Consider the following 24,957-nt stretch of genomic DNA (forward strand, 5'->3'; position numbering starts at 1 on the left):
CTATCGTTTAAGCTTCTCAGCTTGTAATGCTTTGTTATGACAGCCCTAGGAAATTAACACACAGCATGAGAGCAGCCAGCGACAATGCATAAATGAAGGAATTCAACTCTGTTCCAATAAAAGGTTATTTGCAAAACACAGGTTGGCCCATGGGACATAGTTTGCCAACCCTGTTTCAACTCTCCAAATATAATTACACCACGCAAACCATTTCACCAATGGCTTTCTTTTCTCGTTTAACCCCACACATAGTGAATGTATTTCTATGTCAGTGTACAGCACTCTTTTTAATTTTTTGGTACATTTATTTTTATTGAGGTATACCTTATATGGAATAAAGCACTAGATAAATTTTTACATATGTGTACATCCTTGAAATCACCATGCAGACTGAAGTAGAGAACATCACTATCACCTCAGAAGTCCTGTTTACCCCTCCCAGTCAGCACCCTCCAAAAGGCAAGCACCCAGTAATCCCCTCAAAGGCACGGCTGTGTCTAATTCATGACCTACATCTTTATTGGTGGGCATGTATGTTGTTTCCAATTTTTAAAGTTATTTAACAAGGCTGAAATGATCAACCTTGAATACAGGGGATGGATATCTCAACTCTAATGTAGGTAGGAAAACTAAATGGGAGAGTTCTCAACTTCCTGACACTTCCTCAACTTTACTGCCCTTCACTCCCTAACAAGAAGACATACAACAGTGAAGCAAAAATAAAATAAATAAAATAAAATAAAATAAAAGTGGCAGGAAGAGGATGTCAAACGCTGCATCCTTCCAAAGACAGCTGCTGAAGGACTCCCTATGGGAAGAAAACTATTTGGAAGGTTTACAGCTGTGTTCTTCACTTTAATTTTTTGCTTCTGTAATGGTTAGAGATGGGGCAAGACTACAAGGCTTGTCTCACCAACAGAAAGACTCTGAAGCTTTCATCTCAGGGCTGTAGGGCTGGAGGCTTAGTTTTATACTCTGAGAGTATTAAAAGGGGATCAGATCATCCAAGTGGAAGAGGGGGAAAAACTGGGCATTGCCAACAGAAATGGCAAACAGAGCTGTCGAACCAAGAGGAAACACCCTTTTTGGACAGCCAGCAATGCTGAGACCCATGCAAATACAGGTTGGGGGGCTTTTAAAGGTTGGTTTATGTTATGATGGCAGTACGGCGTGTGACAGGAGCGGCGGGGGAGCAGGTGGAAGGGATCTGAGTTCTAGTCTACATTTACGTCTATGATGGTGCCACCTCGGAAAGTCACTTCCTTCTTTTGCACTGCTGGTTTCTCATCTGTGAGATGAGGTTGTCATTGCGGTCCTTTTGAACTGTGGCATCCTACGGTTCTGCAAGCCAAGAGTCACCTTCTGTCAATCTCAAGAGGGAAAGTGAGACTCTGGATAACGTGTGTACCCTGAGGACTTCAGGACAAATGGACAACATGTGTACTCTTAATGAAGTTGGGGTGCTTGCCACCTCAATACTTCATGTTGCCATGGAGATGGCGAGAACCGGGGTTTTAGTAACACTTTCTAAGATTCCTGCAACTCTCTTCTCTCAATTCCTCAAAAACCAAACAAATACACACACAGTTGCGTTTAGGTACATTCAAATGTTAAGGCCACCTGTTGGTATTCATGGGGTGAAAGCCCTCCCCATCCTGTTAACCCACCACACACTGATGCATTTCTGCAATGGAAATCTAAAACTGTACCTGGCATTCATACGAGAGTTGTCCAACAGCAGTTTAAATTCATATTTTACGGACAGGCACAGATTTCTGCAAATCATTACCATATTTCATGACAGATCTTCAGCTGAGCAAAAAACAGCCGGATGAGCCCAAAGAAAAAGGGAAGTTTTCTCGGAAAACAAAGTTTGCAAATGCAAGATGCCATCAAGTCAGAGTGAGGACAGCTGCAAAAGACAGTTAATTCTGAGCAAAGCAACCACACGCTGGCTTGTCTGGGTGGCTGGCGGCCACGCTCTTAGAGCGGTCTGGCCAGGGAGACTCTCTGTGGCCTCAGGGCCACGTCAGGACCAAAGTGAGGACAACACATGAAGGAAACCACAGGGCCATGTGGACTGTGACTTCTGTCCCTCATTGATGATTCTAGAGAGCTGGGGTCTAAATGCAATGGCCACAGATACCTGCATGTTTAAAAACATCCTGGGGCTTATACAGCCCTCTGATAGACAAGGCCATTGTTTGCACAATGCTTGACAAAAGTGCGCAGCGTTTTACATACATCGTCCCACCGGGGCCTCACAAATGCCCAGTAGGGAAATTTATTATTATTATTTTCTCCTATGTTGTCTATGAGCAGGTGAGGTTCTGAGAGGCTAAGGCAGCCTGAAGCTCATCGGCAGTATTTCCGAACTCTGAACACAAACCCTCTACGGCAGGATTGTCTAGGAGGACTTTCTACGATGATGGAAATATTGAGCACTTAACGTGTGATTAGTGCAACTGAGAACCTGAGTTTTAAATTTTATTTCATTTCATTAATTTAGATTCTGGTGTAAATGGCCGCACGTGGCCGGCAGCTACTGAAGTGGCCGGCACGGTGGCTCCCGGTGGGCGGGGGAGGTGGAGGGAGCGAGGGCCCTGGGCTCTCCTTGCTCCGACTCAAAGACCTGTGCCTTTGATCTCTTTCCCACTGAAGGAAAAATGTTCCCATTGTTGAAAAGAAAAGATGTAAAACTCACTGACATCCTCAAGAGTGGGCTTTGTGTTCAAAGACTTGGAACAAGGCACCTGTATTTCTGAGCTTCATTCTTCTCGCTGCAAAGTGGAGCAGACGTTACCTGCCCTTCGAGGGCTGTTGGGAATAAAGCGATGTTATATAAGGAGATGTGTGCGCAGTGCCCGGCACATAACAAATGCTCAAGACACACAGATGTGTGCAATTGAATTCAGATGTTACAGCAAAGGAGCTTACAACGTTTATGCATTCTGTGGGACGGATCCAGTCCTGAATACTTTATACACATTATCTCATTTCACTGAGTCCTTTTAACTGAGCAAAGATGGAAGCACTACTGTCGTCCCCACGGAATGAGGAAAAGGAGGCACTGAGAGGTAAAGTAAGGGACACAGCTGACCAGCTTAGGTAAGCGTCAAAGCAGCATTTGGACTTGACACAGTCTGCTGACAGAGGTCACAGACCTAACTACTCTGACCATGTTACCCATAAGACTTGTGGAATAAATGGAAACAGCTCTGTCTACTACTTGGAGATTCAGACTGGGGGTTACAGCTCTACATGAAGCCCAGCGTTATGAAAAAAGTGGAAGGATCAGACCAGAGTCGTCAATTTTAAAAGACTTGGTGGGTCGTTCAGTTTCATCTGTCTCTTTCCCAGGAGATGCACAACCCTGTAAGGTCTGGAGTCACCTCCACAGAAAACATCTCTTGCCCTCAACACATCCTATCCTACATGTCTGGGAGACATTTAGGCATAGATGGCCACAGCTTCTGGTTGAGGGTAGGGGGTCAGAAAGAGAAAAAGGCCACCTGAAGCCCAATTTAGACCAAAAGCATTCGGGGGATTGGAGCTGCGATGGTGGGGAGACCGAGTGACATCTTAGGCTGCGGCGTAACTGGCAGCACTGGATTTGGAACAACACAGAGATTACAGGCTGGCACTGGAGGGAAGAGCCCCTCAGAACTCAGAGCCACCAGCTGGAAGCTTAAGGGCTCACAGGGAGGGAACACAGTGACGCTTCTCTGCTTGGTGTTTTCTTCTCCTGCTTTTCAAGGGGAGAACATCTATGTCTCTGCCTTCCCAGCTCCTACCGAGCCACATGGCTGTCACCGGCTCAGTGCTTCTTCCACTGGGTGGGTGGGGCTCAAAGATCCGGTCTAAGGACCGTGATGGGGACAGAGGCCCTACCCAGCCCACCTCTCTGCCTCTGCTCCCTACAGAAGGGCGAGCACTGCTCCAAACATTTGTGACAAATGAAACGACATCTCGGCTCCCCAGTGCAAGGGCTGGAACAGAACCGGAGTCTGAAAATTCATGCTGTGCTGTGCTGGCTGTGTCATGTGCCCACCCCCCGCCAGGCATCACGGAGGCTGTGTGGGTGCTGTCACCCTCTCCCTGTCACCCGCAGCCCTCAAGGAAAGCAAACGATAAAAAATGACAGTAATTCAGAATGAGAGGGGGAAATAAGACCTCCTCTCTGCAAATTTGCCAAGAAGCAAAGTAAGGAGGACTGTCATGTGTGCTCCATGCCACTTTAACCCAGCAGTTTCCTGCCAGATTTTTTGACAGCTTTGAAGAGCTGCCACAGCTTTCTGGAGTGTGTAGATCTGACCCTGTTACTTCCGTTGGTCTCTCCTGTACCTACACGATGGCCTGAATGTTCACTCCTGGCCCCAAGACTGTTTACCGGCAAAGCTGATTCTCCCTACAAAAGGGGACACCATGGCCCCCAGTCAAGGCATGGCCACTTTGGGGAAAGGGACTTGTATTGTCAAGTGGCTTGACATTTCCTAATCAAAAGTTTCCAGCTTTAGCTCATCATCTCCTCATGCATGTTTTCAGATGCTCTCTGGGGGTCTCAGCACATTTAAAGGCTAATTATATAGTTAAAACTAATTATTCATTCATTAACATTCAAGAAGTCTTTAACTAGACATTGACTTGTTCTGATGAATTAATGAAACCAGTGTGTGTGTGTGTGTGTGTGTGTGTGTGTGTGTGTTATGTGTGTATGTTTTGGAGGTCTAGTCTAAAGCATTACTGAGAATTAAGAATCTCTTTGGGGACTTCCCTGGTGGCACAGTGGTTAAGAATCTGCCTGCCATTGCAGGGGACACGGGTTCGAGCCTTGGTCTGGGAAGATCCTACATGCCGCGGAGCAAATAATCCCGTGCGCCACAACTACTGAGCCTGCGCTCTAGAGCCCGTGAGTCACAACTACTGAAGTCCGCATGCCTAGAGCCCAGGCTCCATAACAAGAGAAGCCACCGCAGCAAGAAGTCCACGCACCGCAACGAAGAGTAGCCCCCACTCACGGCAACTAGAGAAAGCCTGTGCGCAGCGCTGCCAAAACCAAATAAATAAATTAATTAATTAATTAAAAAGAACGAATCTCTTTGATGAGAACTGAATGTATTTCTTTAGGGCACATCAAAGCCTCGCTAGGAGGAGGAGCACGTCAGCCAGTAATTCAGGCCAGTCAGCACGTTTGGGCAACTGTGGAACAGTGGACGGGGTTCAGGTCCACCTTTGCCAGCTCTATGAATGAGACCCAGTCATGGGACCTCTTCGAGCTTCGGTTTTCTCATCTGTAAGATGGGGGAATAGCTCATTCACAGGGCTGGATATTGGATGGATGGAAACGGGAGTGAAGGTGTTTTGGAAATTGCACACCCTGGTGCAAATTCAGGACTTTGCTGGGGCAGTGATGATGTCATTGCGCAGAGAAGCGATGGTGCAGGTCATCGTCAAGCACCCAGACACAGGGCTATTAGTGGGTGAAGGGCATTCATGGGCCAAGAAGTGGTACCCCTGAGGATACCTTTGAATGTGCCTGCTTGGGCAGGAGACACTCAATACATACAGAGATTGTACCTGACATCAGCACGGGATGGTCTAAAATAGGCTTCAGGAAAATGGCCTAGAATCACATTATGACTCTGAGTTTGTGAATACAAACTTCAAAGTCAGAATTATACCCACACTGATGCACTTTCACTAAGGAAGCATTTTTCAGAGCAAAGTCTGTTACATTAATTTAATTCCTAGATCCATGTCTCGCATAGCATAGTTGAATTGTTTCCAAGTTTTTTGGAAACTACTTTCACTGGGATCAATTCTTTTGTGTTGGAATTTTATAAGGATTTGATTCATTGATCAGAATTTGGACCATAATACATTTTACTAATTTATAACTTCTGCCATTTTGAGTTTTCTTTTGTGGGTATGGTTGCCACCAAGTCCAATTCTTCTGGGTCAAAACTGTTCAGAGAGGCAAAAGTGGCCAAGAAGATTCAAGTTGTCTATGACTTTGTAGTCAATAACAAATTTCACTCTGCGTGCTTTTTGTTGTTGTCAGTTTAATTTGTGTTGATTAATTCTTCCAGTAATATTCACTGTGAATTGGGTAAAAAAGATGGATGGTGAATATTTACTTTTTAACTGAGAAAATTCTGTGCAGTACCGTAAGACTGAGACAGAGAGAGGCAGAGAAGGAGGGAGGAAACGAGAGAGGGAAAAATACAGATGGAAGCAGGCTCCAAGGAAAATGGGAAGACAGTGAGAGAGAAAGAGAGAAAGGAAAGAACAGGAAAGCGAGAGTGAGGGAAAGAGACAGAGAAGGAGAAAGAGGTTAAGACAGAGAGGGAGAGAATGAAGAGAGGGAGATGGACTTACGGGGAGAGACTAAGAGACAAGAGGGAGGGAGAGGGAGGCAGAGAGATGGAGAAAGAGAGAGAGGGAAGAAGGAAGGAAAGAAGGAGGGAGGGAAGGAAAGAGGGAAGGAGGGAAGGAGGGAGGGAAGGAGGGAAGGAAGGAGAGAAGGAGGGAGGGAGGGAAGGAGGGAGGGAGGGAAGGAGGGAAGGAAACAAGGGCAAACACAATACAAACATACAGTTTGCCTACTGACTAACAACCACAAAAGCAGGAAAAGGTTAAAGTGATACAGAAAATCCCCTCTTCGTTACTGTTGAATTTAACATGGAATTTAACAAACTAACCTTGTCCAAGTTGGTGATAGATCATGTAATGCAATCTTTTAATTTTTCAGAAGAGAAAACCGAAGGCTGGAGGTCTCAGTCCTGGGTGTTCCGCAGAGTCAGTGCTCCCAGACCTGTCTACCACCTGCCAAAGCAACGCATCCTCGAGGCACTGCTGCAGGGCTTCCCAAATCTGAGCGCATGTCCTCAGGTGGGATGTCGGGTCAGAGGAGCACTACTGTGGGGTTTTGGGTAAGTCTGTGCACATATCCAAACCTTGATTTCCCCATCTGACCAGAAGGAAAACAACCTCTCCCATGTGGTCGTACTCTGGTTGAAGGAAGGAATGGCTATAAATTTGCTTGATGAATTATAAAGCACTATGCAAATGCTATTCTTTCTTCATGTTACCACTCATGTTCTGTCATAGGAAAGGTATTGATTCCAGCTGACACGTAAATCTTTTATAGAGTTTCTTAGTAGATACTCTTCAAGGGTTGGGATCAGAGTAAACATTCTACTGCGGGTATTCCATGGTGCACAGCGTATTATGAAAAATGCTCATGTTACAGAGAATGTTTTCTTTGTTCAGACTTTTCCTGAATGTTCCCTACGTGCCAGACACTGCTCTTTGCCTGCATATCTCATTTAATCCTTACAACAGTTCTAAGTGCAAGTTCCTAAGTTATGTTTCCGAAGCGAAGAAATCATACTTACCATCATCTTATAAACAAAAAAAACGAGATCTAGGAAGTTAATTAACTTGTCTAAGGTCCCACAGCTGAATGTTAGCAGAGAGGGAATTCGAATCCAGGATGCTGGCTTTTAAGCACCATAACCCACTCCTGGTAGTGACAATGATCCTGCTAAACTTGCCGCACACTAGGACTGAAAGACAGGGACTCTCAAAGGCCAGAAAATATATGAAAGTGAGAGACTGGGAAAAGAATCAATATTTAATGAAACCCTATTACGTGTCTGATACAGTGCCGGCTACTTTCCCTAAGTCAATTCATTTAATTCTCAAAGGAATCTGGGAGACAGGATTTGAAAGATGTGGGAAACAGTCTCAGAGAGGTTATTTAATTTGCCAAAGGTCACACAGTTGGTAATTATCAGAGTCAGAATATGAAGCTAGGTATTTCTCAATTCAAAGTTGATGCTCTGCACCATGGGGTCACTCAGAAAATAAGTAAATCAATCAATCAATCAATCAGTTGAATAAGACTAACCTCTTCTAGAAGATATAAATACTCTGACCCAGAAATTCTACTTCTTGAGATCATTCCTAGAGAATTACTTGCAGAAGTGCCTAGAGAATTCATCATGGAGTTTTTTTTTTTTTTTTTTTTTTTTTTTTTTTTTTTTTTTTGCGGTACGCGGGCCTCTCACTGCTGTGGCCTCTCCCGTTGCAGAGCACAGGCTCCGGACCCGTGTCCCCTGCATCAGCAGGCGGACTCTCAACCACTGCGCCACCAGGGAAGCCCCATCATGGAGTTTTAACGTGCCCATATTACTAAGAGCTCCCTGGAGGGAAACAGTCTAATAAACTGTGATGTATGCAAACCATGGAATTCTTTCCAGCTGTCAAAGAGAATGAAGGCAAAAGACACCTACAGATATGGAAGGCGCCTCAAACACATTATTAATTGAAAACCAAACTGTGCCTTACTGTTTGATAGCATGAATTCATAAAAGTGCTAACAAAAGATCAAGATGAAAAAAAATTAATTACATGGGACTGAGAGAACTGATGAGGATGATTATAATTTTTGTGACTTTCTGTTTGAGTAAAAAAAAAAAATCCCACAAGGACTCAGAGGCAAAAAATATACAAATCAATTTTCACTGCAAAGTAAAGGAGCTGTTAGAGTGGAAGATTACTGGACTGAATGTCAATATTATGACACAGTATGAGTGTGTTTCGTGTTTGGTAATTGCAATCATTGTTGCTTTTGTTGTGGCCATCCATTTACAATGCTTGGTGTCAGTCTATTTTCCTCTTGTAAAAATAAAATACAGTGTGTGTGGAAAAAAAAAAAAGTAATCCACCTGCCAATGCAGGGGACACAGGTTCAAGCCCTGGTCTGGGAAGATCCCACATGCCGCGGAGCAACTAAGCCCATGCGCCACAACTACTGAAGTCCGCGCACCTAGAGCCCGTGCTCTGCAACAAGAGAAGCCACCGCAGTGAGAAGCCCGTGCACCGCAACGAATAGTAGCCTCCGCTCGCTGTAACTAGAGAAAGCCCATGTGCAGCAACGAAGACCCAACGCAGCCAAAAAAAAAAAAAACTCATAGAACTAGCTTAAAATTTTTCTTCTCCTTCAATTCTCCACAATTACATTAATTTCGTTTCTGGTTTTTATAATTTTATTCTGCTTACTTCGTTGTTATATTCTCTTCTATTTTTTTCTAAGGTAGATGCTTGCATTATGCTTTACCCATCTATTTTTTTACCAGTGTATTTGGTTGATGGCATAAATTTCACGGTAGGCACTGCTTTTGCTACATCTCACAATTTAGCTCAAAATAAATTTAATTTCTCTTGAAAAAAAAAACCACATTATTAATTGAAAACCAAACTGTGCCTTACTGCACAGAGTTTGATAGCATCCCACAGAACAAAATTTTATAATTATGTGTGAACATATAAATATATGCAAATGCATTTAACAAAGGTCTAGGAGAAACGGCACGTATATCAGACAGATAACAATGTTTACCTGCTGGGGGTGGGGGTGATTTGGGATTGGGACGTGGTCAAATGGATGCTTATTTAGCTGCATTTTTTACAATGAGAATATATTTTTTAATGAGAAGCAATGCAGCATAGTGGTTAAGGGCATAAATGCTACAGCCAGTTCAAATCCCAGCTCTGAAGCTTACTTGCCTGGCCAGGGACTTAACCTCTGCATGACAGCGCAGGGGGCCAAATGTGCCGTCCTAAATTGTGTCTCTTAGGCATGAAGACTAAGTTAGGCTGATTATTTTTAAGAAACGAAGACTCAGGAAGCCTTTCTTTTTACCTCCTCCTTACCTGCCTAAATAACTTAGATGAAGGGTCTGTTCCCGGAAGAGAGCTACCACCAGAGATGTCTGCAAAGAATACAGGCTAAGTGTGTTGGGGGAAACCAGGCAAGGCCTGGAGGTCAGACTCCTCTCTGTGTCCCACTGTCTCTGCTGGTGCAGCAAACATTTATTTACCAAGCATTTGCTCTTCCATTTCCATGTGAACAGCTTCCTCCCCTTTGAAGTCTCAAACTCCCACCCCCAACATCCTCTTTTGTCTTTAGCTGAAGATGGTATTTAAGGTGAGGCTTGGGCCATTTTGGTAAGTAACCCAGTTCTCCTGGGTCTCTCCCATGTATATATGTTATTAAAGTTTTGTTTGACTTTCTCCTGTTAATCTATCTCCTGTCAATTTAATTCTTCAACCAGCCAGGAAAAAGCTAGAAGAGTAGAGTAAAATTTCTCCCCCACTCCCAGCAATAGCTTCTCTGTGTACACAGTGGAGATGCTGGACGTACCAACCCTCACGGGGCGGTTGTGAAGATTAAATGAAGAATTATAGGTAAAGTGCTTACAAGAGCGTCTGGCACAGAGCAAGGACAACTAAGCAACTGAGATTAGGAAGCAGGGATGGACACTAGCTAGCAGAATAATCGCATTGCCCAATGGTGGCGGTCTACACCCAGGAGCCCGTACTGCATTTATGTGCACTGGGCATTGGGGTGCACTACAAGGTCACTCCCCACAGCGCATACTCGGGTGGAGCGCTGGGGGGTGAGGCCTCCCCCACAGACCCCGGAGGTGGGCCTTCTGTGGCAGTGCTCATGTCGGACACCTGTCGGACACTGGTGCCTAAGGGAGTGTGTTGGGTTGAATAGTGTCCTCCCAAAATTCACATCCACCAGAACCTGGGAATGTAATCTTATTTGGAAATTGGGTCTTTCCAGATGTAATTAGTGAAGGATCTCAAGACAAAATCATCCTGGATTTAGGTGGGTCCTAAATCTGATGACTTAGAAGAAGAATCCCTTATAAGAAGAGGAGGGACTTCCCTGGTGGTGCAGTGGTTAAGAATCTGCCTGCCAATGCAGGGGACACGGGTTTGAGTCCTGGTCCGGGAAGATCCCACATGCTGTGGAGCCACTAAGCCCGTGCGCCACAACTACTGAGCCTGCGAGCCACAACTACTGAGCCCACACACCATAACTGCAGAAGCCCACGCGCCTCGAGCCCGTGCTCTGCAACAAGAGAAGCCACCGCAATGAGAAGCCTGCACACTGCAACGAAGAGTAGCCCCGGCTCTCCGCAACTAGACAAAGCCCGCGTGCAGCAACAAAGACCCAACGCAGCCAAAAATAAATAAATAAATATATTTGAAAAAAGAGGAGACACGCAAGGAACAAGGTCATATGGAGACAGAGGCAGAGATCTGAACGATGCTTCCACAAGCCAAGAGGCCCCAGAAACGGGAAGAGACAGGAATTTCTCCCCAGAGCCTTCGGACGGAGCGCGGCCCTGCCAATACCTCGCTTTTAGACTTCTGGACTCCAGAACCGGGGGAGAATACATTTCTCTCGTTTTAAACCCCCAAGTTTGTAGTTATTTGTTATGGCAGCCACAGGGAACTACCACAGTGGGGAAAGCTGAGGTGTGGTACCTGAATTCCTATTGCTCTTCCACCTGCATTTCTCTCGATGGAATGAGGCTGGACTTGCTAAGGCAGAGGCTGCTGTCTAGGCCCCAAGCACTCACCACGGGGTATGGACAGCATCTCCCAACCTGTGCTAAGGCCTCCCATGGCCTGAGCTAGCCCAGCACCAGGAAAACTCACTCCTCCCCCTGCTGCTAGAGCAAGAGAACACACGGGGCTGATGCTTCAACACCGAGACCATTTAGCACCTGGGTCAGTGGGAGCTTGTTTACAGTTTTCACAGTGGAGAGAAAGGAAGCACACTACTGAGGTTTTCCAAACCTGAGCCACTGATGGGCAGGAGCGCCAACTTCCCTGGTTCTACCTCCCCACCCGCCCCCCTAGCCTCATACGCCTCATAACAAAGATGTCCAACCCTTCCCAGAATCCTTCACTTGTCAGGACAAGCAGACAGTTAGATGTCATGAGTAGAAAGAGATGATGGGCTGAGTCTGAATGCCAGCTCTGCCAATCACGTAACCTTTGAACAAGTTGCTTCTGCTCCTTGAGCCTCAGTTTCACCTTCTGCAAAATGGAGAGAACACCTATTTGGCAGAGTTGAATCAGGATGAAATGAGATGACACATTTGAAGTCTCCATGTGCATCTGACAATCAATAAGCAGAGGTGATTCCTAAGGAGACAAGGAGATGGAATCTGCCAGGAAGCTCCTGCTTGTTCAGTCTCCCCAGGGAGAATTTCCTAACCACGTGTATCTGAATACAAGGAGTACATCCTGTTTTGGGTTGGTTTTCCTCTGTGAGTTCATTTTTTTTCTCCATTTCAACAAAAGAAGAAATATTGACCGTTTTAAAAGCAGTATCAAGACTTTCAAAGGAAAAAGAGACATTTTGAATTATGAACAAAATTAGTTCTTGGTTTTGTATAATACTGCGTAATTAGAAATAGGCTAATTGTGCACTGTTACGGGAATGTTCATATTTAGTATTTTAAGTTGTGACTCAAAGCATAGGCTCTGGAGCAAGTGTGACCACAGACGAGCTATTTTAATCTCTCTGTGCCTATTTCTTCGATTGTAAATCACTATCTTGTAGGGTTGTTATGAGGTTTAAATAAGATACTGCAGGCAAAGCATTCAAAACAGTACCTGGCACATAGGTAAGCTCCCAGTAAATGGTATCTATCAGTTTGAAATACCTCTCTTAGATCCCAGAACAATTCAGGCAGGTTATTCAAACTGCAGTAGAAGAAGGTTTAAACATATCGATAAAGCAATTTGAGTGAACTGAATTCTGAGATGGAATAGCAGGTAAGGGCTTAGGGGAAGTCTGAAAGCAGATACTCAGGCCATAAGCTCTCCGCAGTTGCTAACAGAAGATCATAAATTAAGCTCCGAATTATGTAGAAACCCAAGCAAAAAGAACACTACAAGAAGTTACAGGACTTGCGTTGTCCACAAGATAAAAGAACCTTACAGTGAAGAAAGACAATGCTGTTTACTGTACAGAAGTCTGAGAAATGAGGTAGGATGACATTGTGAACAAATTGGTACAGTAATGGTATCAGCAAGGTTTCTGAAATAACTATTTCTTGGAGGGCCCTCCAATGCCAGACAAGGTATGATGAAAATGCATAGCAGTAAAAGTTAAATTAATCAATCTTCCTCTAGCTCAGTGAAATATCTCCTAGTCATTAAATGTGATAATTGTCCAACAAAACCGTACAGATTTAACTGAGAAAAGTCAAATAGATTTGCATGGACACCGATTCACTGTGTGTAAACTATGAACATGCGTACAAATCTCCGAAGGAAATGCAGGAAGAACTGAAGAATTATGTTCAGAAGAAACTTTTTTTCTTCTTATTATAAGTAATACTTTTGTTGCAGAAAATGTGTTAAGTATAAAAGGGGTAGAAAGAAGCCCACAACCCTCATCATCTAGCAATATCTCTGATAACCTTTGATGTATTTCATTTCAGTTTCCTTTCTTCTTTTCTCTTTCCTTCTCTTTCCATCTTTACAGAATTGGGATCCCACTTTATTCAACTTTTCTCCCATTTTTTTCTATTTTTAATACTTTATGGGTGGCCTTGAACATCCATTCACATAGTTTTAATGGAGTTTCACAAGAGATCATTTCAAGTACAAAAAAGATGTCTCTGCTTCCTTGAGTTTTTATTAAGGGTAAAATTCCTACCTCTCTGATGTGGTAGCAATTATTTCTGAGCTTTACTTGCAGTGTGGGGGTGGATCTCAGAAACCAGGTCACTGTAGATCTGATGTCCTCTGGAGACGACGCTATTCCAGTTAAGAGAACAGCTCACCGAACCTTGAGGTCTACACCTGTTATCGAACTCAGCATCTGGAAATGAACCCTCTGAGTGGGATTCTGCTTGACTGACAAAATATAGCTCATAAATCATGCTCAGATGGCACCCTTGAAAGAACTTGCTCTGCATGGCAACTCAACATCTATGAGCATCCTTATGCCTTCCTGGTCTACCTTGGCAAGTTCAACATCCCTGGACCAGTTTCCTTTGAGGATGGAAAGAAGGATGCTATGATCTTATCAACTCCCAGATTGTCAATTGATAATTATGTATTATATAATACATGTATATTATATACAATATTAAATACATATATACATATATATAAAATTTACCTCCGCAAAGAATCTCTATGGCATGCAGATTACTTCAAGCTGAAAACAATCAGGGCCCAAAAGACTCAAGAAGAAACTCTGACCTTCCTCCTAACTGCCTGAAAGAACTAGATTGAGGGCCTGTTCCCAGATTAGAGCTACCAGCAGAGAATACGGTGGGCTAAGTGTGGTGAGGAAAACTCTAGGCAGGGCCTAGAGATCAGAGTGTACGACACTGTCTCTGCCTGGTCCAACAGGTGTTTATTTACCAAACATTTGCTCTCCATCTCCATATGAATTGCCTTCCTCCCCTCTGAAGTCCCAAACCACTACCCTCAACATCCTCTTTTGTCTTTAGCTGAAGATGGTATTTAAGGTGAGGGTTTGGCCATTTTGGAGTTACTCAGGTCTCTCTCGTGTATACAGGTTATTAAACTTCTGTTTGATTTTCTCTTGTTAATATGCCTCACGTCGGTTTAATTCTCAGACCGGCCATAAGAATCTAGAAGGGTAGAGGAACATTTCTTCCTCCCCAATAATAGAATATGTAACTTCGGTCTCCATTTCTCCCTTGAGCTCTGACCTCATATATCCAGCTGCCTCCCTGGCATTGCCAAGTTGGGAAGCAAGCCCAACTCCTACAGTCAATGATTCTACAATGTAAGTTCTTAGTTAAAGAGCGTGTTGGGTAATTAGTTAACCTTGTAGAGCCTTAGGTTCTTCATCGCTTAAAGTGCCCAGCGCATAGGAGTAATAGTACACAGCTCAAAGGAATAATAATACTCAGGTCATAGGAGTGATAGTACTCAGCTCTTAGGAGTGTTCTGAGGATTAAATGAGATTATGCACGTGAAGCGCCTGGAGCTGCATCTCACAGATTGTTAGGTTTCAATCAACGCAGAGATGAAATATGATGATGTTGTCCCAAAGGCACTGCCGACTTAACTCATCCAAACCTAAATTGGTGTTCCTCCACGCCTCTGCTCATTCTGAGCCCTTCCTCTTCTTGGTCCTGTCCATTCCTCACAGGACACCATCTCTCAATATTCAATGAATTAACCTCTCAAAACAGGGATTCCTCACCCCTACAGGCTTGGAGAAGCTGTGTCTTAGAACAGGGGTTCAGTGCTCACCTCTTCAATAAAGACAGTTCTGACACTTGCAAATAGATGTGACCACCCTCATCCTTTGATTTTTACAGACACATTATACAGTTTGGGCCTTGTAGAAAAATGCCTACTGGCAAAAGGCAACCCTCCTTTCCAATTCTTCTCCCAAACTACTCAATGTAAGTGAAGGCAAAAGATGCCCGTCTGTTTCCCAACACTGTTGGGCTGAAAATGAAATCAGACAGGGGACTGGGGGGCCTGATGCCGAAAATTAAAGCTTCTAAAGGAAACTGGGACTTTTCCATAGATTTATATACACATAATTGGACATGAAAACCAGTTAAAATAAAAAACATAAACCATCCCACTATGTCTTCAAATATTAGCCTCTTCAGAGTCGTAGGAATGTTGACTGTTTAATTGAAATCTGGCGTAAGTGCTACGCTTGCAGTTTGGCCTACTTGCCAAAACTGCTTGGAGAACATCAGCCTCTGATGACTGAGCATTTATAAACCTAACTCTCCCCACTCATTTCAGCTGCAGTTCCCTCTTCTAAAGCAGATGGTCCCAAAATTTGATTAGTGTGCGTCAGAATCGCCTGAAGCGCTTGATACCGCATGCAGATTCCCAGGCCCCTGCCCCAGCGATTCTGGTTCTGTTGGCTCAGTGCGGCTCAAGAATGCACATCTTTATCAGCACCCCTACTGATTCAGACTCAGGCTACGCTTTGCGAAACGCTGGTGTAGAAACCTGGGGTCATGAAATGCCCGTCCGCCTTTGGTTAGGGAGAACCCCACATGTCAGAACAGACTTGTTCCTGGAAAACCTTACCTATCAATGTTTGTACAACACACATTCGGTGCAAATCCTATTTTCTCACTGATTTACTTGATATTTTCTGGGATACTTTATCTCCATTTATTACACATTTCAACAAACAATGACACTTAACAACTTAGTTTCAAGTGACACTTAACAACTCAGTTTCAAGTTCTCTGTCCCTATGCTCTTAGGTGATTCTGCATCCCGAAGATAAGCTACATGTTTATATTGGCTGGCTTACTCTTTATATGCGTAATGTATTTATTGAACTCTTTTAGAATAGTAGTTCTCAAATTTTAGCTTGGATCAAAATCACCTGGAGCAGCAGCATGCTTGTTAAAATGCAAATTCACAGGCTCCATCATTAAAGAGAAGGTCTTGTGTTGGGTCCAGAAATTTGCGTTTTTACAAGTAACCATTTGATTCAGGTAGAGTTGGTCCATTGGCCAGGCTTGGAGACACCCAGCTTTGGAGAATTACTTTAAATCCTTTCTGCAAAAATGACAGCTGTTTATAATTGTGGTTTGTCTGGATTTTGTATTTTGGAAAGTTCTAAATAAGTGTTCGAGTGTTGACACAAGTAAAAGAATCTCAGAATTATTTCAGAGATTGGAGAATCCAGCCCTTTCACCTTTTAGATAGGGAAACTGAGGTTCAGAGAGGTGACATGACTTGTCTACGGCCACAGCTAGCTAATGATAGAGCCCAGACTCAAACCAAGCTGGGACCCTCGTTCAACCATAATGCAAAATCCCTCTTGTGTCCCAGACTCTTCCAGGAAGTTACAACCCATAAAGAAGCTTCCCCATTTCACTGACCCTGGCGTATACGAACATATATTCACTAAGCCACAGATATCACTGAGACTTGTGGGTGGAGGGGTAGGACCCAGTAGCTGAGCTACATGCTCTGGGATTTTAAAGCCAAGCCTCACTGGATTTAAGGGTATTGGGGGTAGGAATATCCTGAAATTCAACAATTCAGAAACACACAGGGTACCTCCCTCTACCTTCCAGAGGGATAGAAACTTCTAGAGATGTTGTACATGGTGAAGGAAGGGAATAACTATTTTTTAAAGCTGGAGTTTATTATTATTATTACATGAGAAGTTTGTTTTATTATTCCTTACACCCTCATGATATTTACTCTTGTAAAATTATTTCATAATACATTGCATATTTTAAAGTAATGTATTTCATAATGAAAAATTTTAGAAGCAAATGAGATGGGAGAGGGAAAAGGCAACTAAGTGTGGTGTAGTAGACACTTGAAAGACAGAAGTCTCGGGATGATGAGCAGATATGATCAACACAAAGAGTTTGTCAGATCTTGGTGCAGTTCAGTGGTGGCAGTTCTTAAATTTTGGTTCTCATAATCATTTGAGAAGTTGTATTCATCTCTCATACTCTACACCAAGAAAAATTCCGAATATTAAAAATGCCACCAAAATAGAAAACAGGAGAAAATTATTTTGTAACCTGAGTGAAAAGGATTTTTGAATTACGACTCAAACTCCAGAAGCCATAAAAAAGATTGATAGGTGTGACCACAAAAAACATAGATCTCTGTGGAAAAAAATATCTACAAGCTCAAAAGACAAACTAACAGCAGCAAAAAAACTGGGACAGGGCTTCCCTGGTGGCACAGTGGCTGAGAGTCCGCCTGCCAATGCAGGGGACACGGGTTCGTGCCCCGGTCCGGGAGGATCCCACATGCCGCGGAGCGGCTGGGCCCGTGAGCCATGGCCGCTGAGCCTGCGCGTCCGGAGCCTGTGCTCCGCAACGGGAGAGGCCACAACAGTGAGAGGCCCGCGTACCGCAAAAAAAAAAAAAAAAAAAAAACTGGGACAAACATTTGTAATCACATCACAAATAAAGGGCTCATTTCTCTAACAGATAAATTAATAAGAAAAACCATCAAATCAACAGAAAAAAATAAGGCACACTTTCAAAAAAGGAACTGCAGAAGGCTTTTCATTACATTTGGTAAAAATCTACTGATAACAAGATGGTGCATATTAAAAAATATTTTGTCACGTTTTACCTATTAGCAAAATTTCAGAAGACTGATGATACACTGTGTTGGCAAAGGTTTTGGGGAGATACGTACCCTCATTCATTGATGGTAAAGGTGAATTTCCTTGGGAGGGAAATTTGTCAATGTCTGTCAAAATTACTATCACGTGTACTCTTTGACCCAGCAGTCCGAGAAATTTATTTGACATTGGATGTGACACATAGGTAAGGATATTCACTGCAGTATTGTTTGTAACAAGAAAAAATGAGATCTAAATATCCATTAGTCGGAGACTGATTAAATACCGTGTGATACACTCACACGATGAAAGACTATAAATCTTTAAAACTTAACTCTGTAGCTATTTATGCTTTGATAGAGAAAGATCTGGAAGGACACACAGGAAAGTAGTAAATGTGGTTACTATGGAGGGTACTAGGCGAATAAGGAACAGTGTGGAAGGAAGGCTCTTCACTCTTTATCTTTTTATATACTACTTTTTGATTTTTGAATCGTGTAAATGTACTATCTGTTCAAAATTTAATTTAAATAACTTAAATAATTCACTGAGGAACCTGTTAAACATGTAAGTGTTTTCCCCTGATATTAACTCCACTGAGACAGAATCTCCCGGAATGAGCAGGAATGTCCTCACCCCTAAGGGTGCATGTAGTTATTTCTTAAAAAGAAAAGACTCACACCCCTTTAGCTCTAGTTTCTGAGTTTAAAGTAATGTGTCATGCATCCCCCTCATGGGAGATTGAATATAGGGTAAACCCACCATCTGCCCAAGTTTGCTAAGATGGATGTTATAACTATTATATGGCTTCCCGAGAACAATTTGTATAATTTATGGCCAGGGATGGTTTCTATTTCTCTACTCCTTTTTGTTTGCATTGTTTAAAAAAAGTGAAAAAGAAAGAAAACAACCCATTTTGTGCTCTGGGTGGCAGATGGATGAGGAGGGAAACAGCCAGCCTTCAAGCATTTTTTCTAACCATTGTCATCACATTTATGCTCATGGTTTGTCCAAAGCAACAGTATATATGATGAAAAGACCACAGTGAAAACAAACAGAAACCCATACCCATGGCTAAGCTGCAAAGTCATCAAAAATTTGTCTTTTCTGGTATCTACTAAAATTGAACATACCACATTCTATAGCTCAGCAATTTCCACTCTTAGGTATATAACAAGAAAAATGTACTCACTTGTACAACAAAAGACATGTAGGAGAAAGCCCTTAGGAGCTTTACTCATAATAGCCCCACATGGGACACTACCCTAACATTCATCAAGATTAGAAAAGATGTGTGCATTTTGGTATATCCCCACAGCGAAATTCTACACAGCAACGAGAATGAAAGAACTGGAATGACACACAGTGATCTCACTAACAGAATGATGAGTCAAATAAAGACAAACAAAAAAGAAAACATACGGTATGATTTTATTATATGTTAGAATAACAGGGCAAAAGAATCTACTGCTTTAGAAGCGAGGATGATCTACAAAGATAGTAACTGGAAGAGGGGTGTGTGTGTGTGTGTGTGTGTGTGTGTGTGTGTGTGTGTGTGTGAGAGAGAGTGTGTGTGTATGTGGTGGGGGTTGTAGGGAATTGGTGACATCTTGTTAATTGAACTGGATGGTCAGATCAGTTTGGACAAAGTCATCCAGTGGTATACTTAATACTTGTACTTTTCTGCATTTTTTGTCATGCTTTTTAGTAAAAAGTTTTAAAAAGTCATTCCAAGCCAGAATGAGCAGTGTGTGAATGAGTTTTAGATAAGAAATGGGTTCAGCTTCTAAATAAATGCTGTCCCAGCCCCTGTTGGGATACCGAAGAGATTCCAAAGAGACTGAAATGACAAAATGTCATTGGCCAAAGCTCCTGGAAATTATGCAGAGATCCGGGCTTGATGGCTTAGAGGGGCCCCCTCTGCCCCACCAGACACAAAGCAGCAGCAAGGCCTTCGCAGTGGGCCTGCAGAACAGCCCACAGGAAGAAGCTGCGCATTAATCGGCAAGGAGAATGCACTACATCCCGCTTTACTTGCCAGGGATCCCTGACGATTGAGATGGTCCACGTAAGCAAATTTTCTGGATAAGCAAAACTTTCCTTAATAAACAATCCTTTCATTTAAAACAGAATCTTTTTTTTTTTTTTTTTTAGTGGTACGCGGGCCTCTCACTGCTGTGGCCTCTCCCGTTGCGGAGCACAAGCTCCGGACGCACAGGCTCAGCGGCCATGGCTCACGGGCCCAGCCGCTCCGCGGCATGTGGGATCTTCCCGGACCAGGGCACAAACCCGTGTCTCCTGCATCGGCAGGCGGACTCTCAACCACTGCGCCACCACGGAAGCCCCAGAATATTTTTTAATGGAACCCTTTCAAAAACACATTTCACACTTCCCTGACTTTTCAAAAAGTTGAAGAGTCCATGGAATAGAATTTAACCTTTACAGCAAATAACAACACTAGCAATTATGTCCTAACTCTGTGCCAGGCACTGTCCGAAATGTTTTACCGCAAATTTTCTCTCTTAGTCCTCATAAAACTCCTATGAATTAGGTCCTATCATTATTCCCATTTTATGTATGAGGATGAGAGTGACTGAAGAACTGTCCAAGGTCATAAAACAGGTCTTCTGTTTACAGCTTCAGTTATTTCGTGTCTGCTATCCTCCACAATGCCAACAGGCAGACGGAAACGTTAGCTGTACCTTTAGAGAGACTGAGTTCCCAGCTTTTCTCTCCGTATTTCCTTTCTCCTTCCTCAATGTGACACTCTTAGTTTTCACAGAAAGCTACATGCCATAAACTCCTATCTAAAATCAGATGAAAACTTACAGTACTTTGTTTTCACCACTTTAAATAAACTCCATCTCCTTAGATCTCCCTATTGGCTAAAATATCCCATTGAGTTGGACCAACTTCTTTATCAGTTTAAGAAACCCCTCTGGTTCTCTGCATTTCAAAGTGTCCTGGATTTGCTTTTTCTTAACACAGTTCAGAAGGAAGCTTGTGATACTCATCAGATTAGCAAAAGCAGCCCTCAACTGGGGGCCTTCTTGACTTCCAGCTCGGCTCTCGAGAACATACAACAGTGGGGGCAGACAAGCACAAAGGCAAGGCGTGCAGTCATTTTCTGTGAGGTGTGTGGATGGGCAGGCCTGCAGAGCAAAAGAAACCGTCATCCTTACCCTGTTTTCAAGCTGACCAAGGCGTCCTCTACTCCCTTCTGATTAAATTTGGTCATGTACTGATGCATGTAGGGGTAGTTGTTCCGAATGTTTCTCTCCGTACTGCCGTTGGGCACCGTGCCAAATCGAAAGGGAGGGGAATAGTCGTGAGGTCTCTGAAACTGAAGAGAGACAGAGAAAGAAGGAGGAGGAGGAAGAATCAGCCGTCATTCTGTCTTGCCTCAGGAGTTACACATAGGCACGTGCTAGCACAGGACAGTAAACACCCACTCATTTTTGTGCTTCCTTTCTACTTAATCACACCTTCCACTGGTCTGGGAGCTCCAGGAAGTCAGAAACAGTGTCTGTCTTCTTCCTTACTGTTCCTCAGTGCCCAGCATAGGGGCTGGCTGGGTGTGCGATAGGTATCTGTTGGATGGAAGTTTTCGTCTCCATTATAGAGACCAGCCCAGTCCTAGGCTCACAGGCAGTGCTCAGGAAATGCTGATTAAGCTGGAATTAATGTATGACTTCAGTTCATTCATCTGCCTTATCATGAAATTTTCTGAGATCCTCACCAATCACTCCCTTCTCTGGACCCCATTTACAATTTCTTTCACCTCACCCAGAAAATGACAAAGGGGGGCAGAATTTGCCACTCCTGAAATATGCCTCTTTGGCATACGTATTATCTGGGGCCTGGGTATTTTTTAAGAAACAGCAGACACAGGAGAAACTCTGAAAACTGAGTAGAAGTTAACTCTTTTGGAAGAGGCAAACTCTTATATTTGTGAGGGTGTCTTCCTCTCTGTATCTGGAAGAGGATGACTAAATCTCTAAAACTCTTATCCATGGAAAAGGCAGCAACTTAAATCTGCCTCACTACCATGCCCTTGCTTACTGTGCTCTTCCTGGTCTCCTCCCAGAACTGGCCTTTCCTTCTCCCCCCACGCCCCATCACGCCTCCCATTACCCTACATCTTTCTTTTGTCTTCAGCTGAAGATAGTACTTAAGCTGGTGGTTTGGGCTATTTCGGGGAGTTACTCAGTTTTCTTGGGTATCTCCCATACATACAGATGGTATACATGTTTTTCTCCTGTTAAATCTGTCATTTCTTATGGAGGGTAGAACCTGGAAGGGTAGAGGGACAATCATTTTTCTTCCCGTACAAAGACTCTATGTCATTCACTCACCCTCCAGCCATCATTCATTCATTTGCTCATGCATGCATGCAATACTTATTGTGGTCCTAACACAACCCAGGCATAATGGCAGGTTCCATGAACGTTTCTTGAGCTGAAGTCCATACTAACCATTAGCTTCCCGGTGATGCCCATGTCTGGTATGGCCTCTTGAGCCTCCATAAAGGCTCACTGTCCATGCTCTACTGGGTTTCCCTGCTTGGCTGATGTTGTCTGTGAAGGGGGTCAGAACAGGCCTCCCCAGGATGTGCCACTTGGATCATGTGGTTGCTTTTTCATTCTATGAACGTTGTGTACTGCATTGACTTATTTTCATACGTTTCATCACCCATGCATTCTTGGGATAAATCTCACTTGGTCATGGCATATTTTTCTTTTTATATGCTGCTGCTTGATTTGGTTTGCTGGTATTTTGGTGAGGATTTTTGCATCAATATTTTAAAAAGATACTGGTCTATCATTTTTTTTCTTGTGATTCCTTTGTCTAGTCTGGTATCAAGGAAATTCTGGCCTCAGAGAATGAGTTAGGTAGTGTTCCTCCTCTATTTTTCTAAAGAGTTTGAGAAGGATTGGTGTTAATTCTCCTTTAAAACTGTTTGGTAAACTTCACCAGTGAAGGGGCTTCCCTGGTGGCGCAGTGATTGAGAGTCCACTTGCCGATGCAGGGGACACGGGTTTGTGCCCCGGTCTGGGAAGATCCCACATGCCGTGGAGCGGCTGGGCCCGTTCTTTTTTTTTTTTTTGTGGTACGTGGGCCTCTCACCGCTGTGTGCCCCCCTCATGCCCACCCCCCAACCCCCGCCGTGGAGCACAGGCTCCGGACGCGCAGGCTCAGCGGCCACGGCTCACAGGCCCAGCCGCTCCGCGGCATGCGGGATCTTCCCGGACTGGGGCCCGAACCCGTGTCCCCTGCATCGGCAGGAGGACTCCCAACCATTGCACCACCAGGGAAGCCCGAATTTTTCTATTCTTTTTAAAAAAAATTTTTATTGGAGTATAGTTGATTTACAAGGCTGTGTTAGTTTCTGGTATACAGCAAAGTGATTCATATATATATATGGATATATATATATAAGAATATATATATTCTTTTTATATTCTTTTCCATTATAGTTTATTAGAAGATACTGAATATAATCCCCTGTGCTATACAATAGGACTTGTTGTTTATCTATTTTATATATAGTAGTTTGTATCTGCTAATCCCAAACTCCTAATTTATCCCTCCCCCTAGTTGTGCCACTTTGGCACATGATTTATTTTTTAGCTGAAGGCAATTGAGACCCTGTGGGCTCAAGAGGAACTTTCTCTGCTCTGTTAAAGAATTTAAATTGGGGGCCTCGCCCATAATAAGAGTTATTACCAGAAATAACATTTTATGACCTGTGACAGGCAAACATTTAATTACTGAACGTCTGCTCTTCTCATCATCCTGTGAATTGCCCTCCTCCCCTCTGGAGCCCCAGGCCCCTAGCCTATTCCTTAGCTCAGGACGGCACATCTACCTCATTTTACCTTTCTGTCTCTGAACCTCTCATATATGTGGGGTTCCCGTATGTATGAAATTAAGTTAGATTTTCTCCTGTTAATCTGCCTCATGTCAATTTAATTCTTAGACCAGGCAGAACCATCTAGAAGGGTAGAGAAAAGTTTCTTTGCTCCCCATCTGTTCACACCTTCAGTGTTTGGGGCAACCTAACCAGATTGGGAGTCCAGAGAACTAGGTCTAAGTCCCAGAAATACAGTTAAAATCTAGAGGCAGCACAAGGCAATGGTTACAAGTGTGAGCTCAGCCTCACAGGTTCCAAAGTCAGGTTCTATTCCTTACAGACTGTGGGGCCTTAGAGAAGCCACCTTACTTCCCGCTGCCTCCACTTATTTTCCATCTGCAGAGTGGGAAACACATGTGGGGTCAATGGGAAGACCTAAAACTACAACTTTTGTCAAGTAATTAGAATAGTGCCTGCAACAGAGTAAGCACTCAAAAATAAAACTACTCTTACTCGTCATTTCTGCCATCATCGTGGGCAAAAAAAGTAACCTGGGCCTCATTTTTCTATGAAATATGGAATTCTGGAACTAGAAAGTGATGATTATAGTGACTAACATGTTTTGAGGATTTGCTGGGGGCCAGCACTGTGCTGAAAACTTTACAAACACTGCCTCATTTAATACAACAACCCTGCCTGGTAGCTAATCTTTGAGGCTCCATTTTACAGATGAAGAAACTGAGGCTCAGAGAGGTTCTATGACCTACTTAAGATTACGCTCCTTGTAAACAGCAGCCCAGATTTCAAACCTAAGGTCTGAACTCTATCATTCCTCCGAGACCATTACTAGTGACCTCTCCTCTTTTAGAGGTGAGGACCTTGAGACCCAGAGAGGGAAGGACAACCAGCAAATCTCTGGCAGAACCAAGGCTGGGATCCAGAGGTCTCTCAGATTTCCACATCAGCATGTCTTCCACGGAACTGAGAAGTGCCGGAGGAAGTGTCCAAGTTTACCCAAGAGTCAGGCTAATCAGAAACACTATTCTTCTTTCTAGACACACACTTCTTTTCACTGTTAATTAAACTTTCCAGTTGAAGATTGCTCCCCTTAAATTAGGCACGCTGCCGCCTAATAAGCAGCCATAACTGG

General features: G+C 43.5%; 1 protein-coding gene across 2 annotated transcripts in view; it reads right to left on the minus strand.

The window, feature by feature from the left end:
• The window catches only part of GRIN2A (glutamate ionotropic receptor NMDA type subunit 2A), a 364,371-nt gene that overhangs the window by 40,240 nt on the left and 299,174 nt on the right, over positions 1-24,957 (minus strand). For both annotated transcript variants that reach the window (XM_060033044.1, XM_060033045.1), the window contains exon 9: positions 21,136-21,296. In XM_060033044.1, coding sequence (XP_059889027.1) covers positions 21,136-21,296 — 161 coding nt within the window. The remainder of the gene's footprint in view (positions 1-21,135; positions 21,297-24,957) is intronic.

The sequence above is a fragment of the Delphinus delphis genome, chromosome 15, assembly GCF_949987515.2.
Source record: "Delphinus delphis chromosome 15, mDelDel1.2, whole genome shotgun sequence".
In the NCBI taxonomy this organism is placed as follows: domain Eukaryota; kingdom Metazoa; phylum Chordata; class Mammalia; order Artiodactyla; family Delphinidae; genus Delphinus; species Delphinus delphis.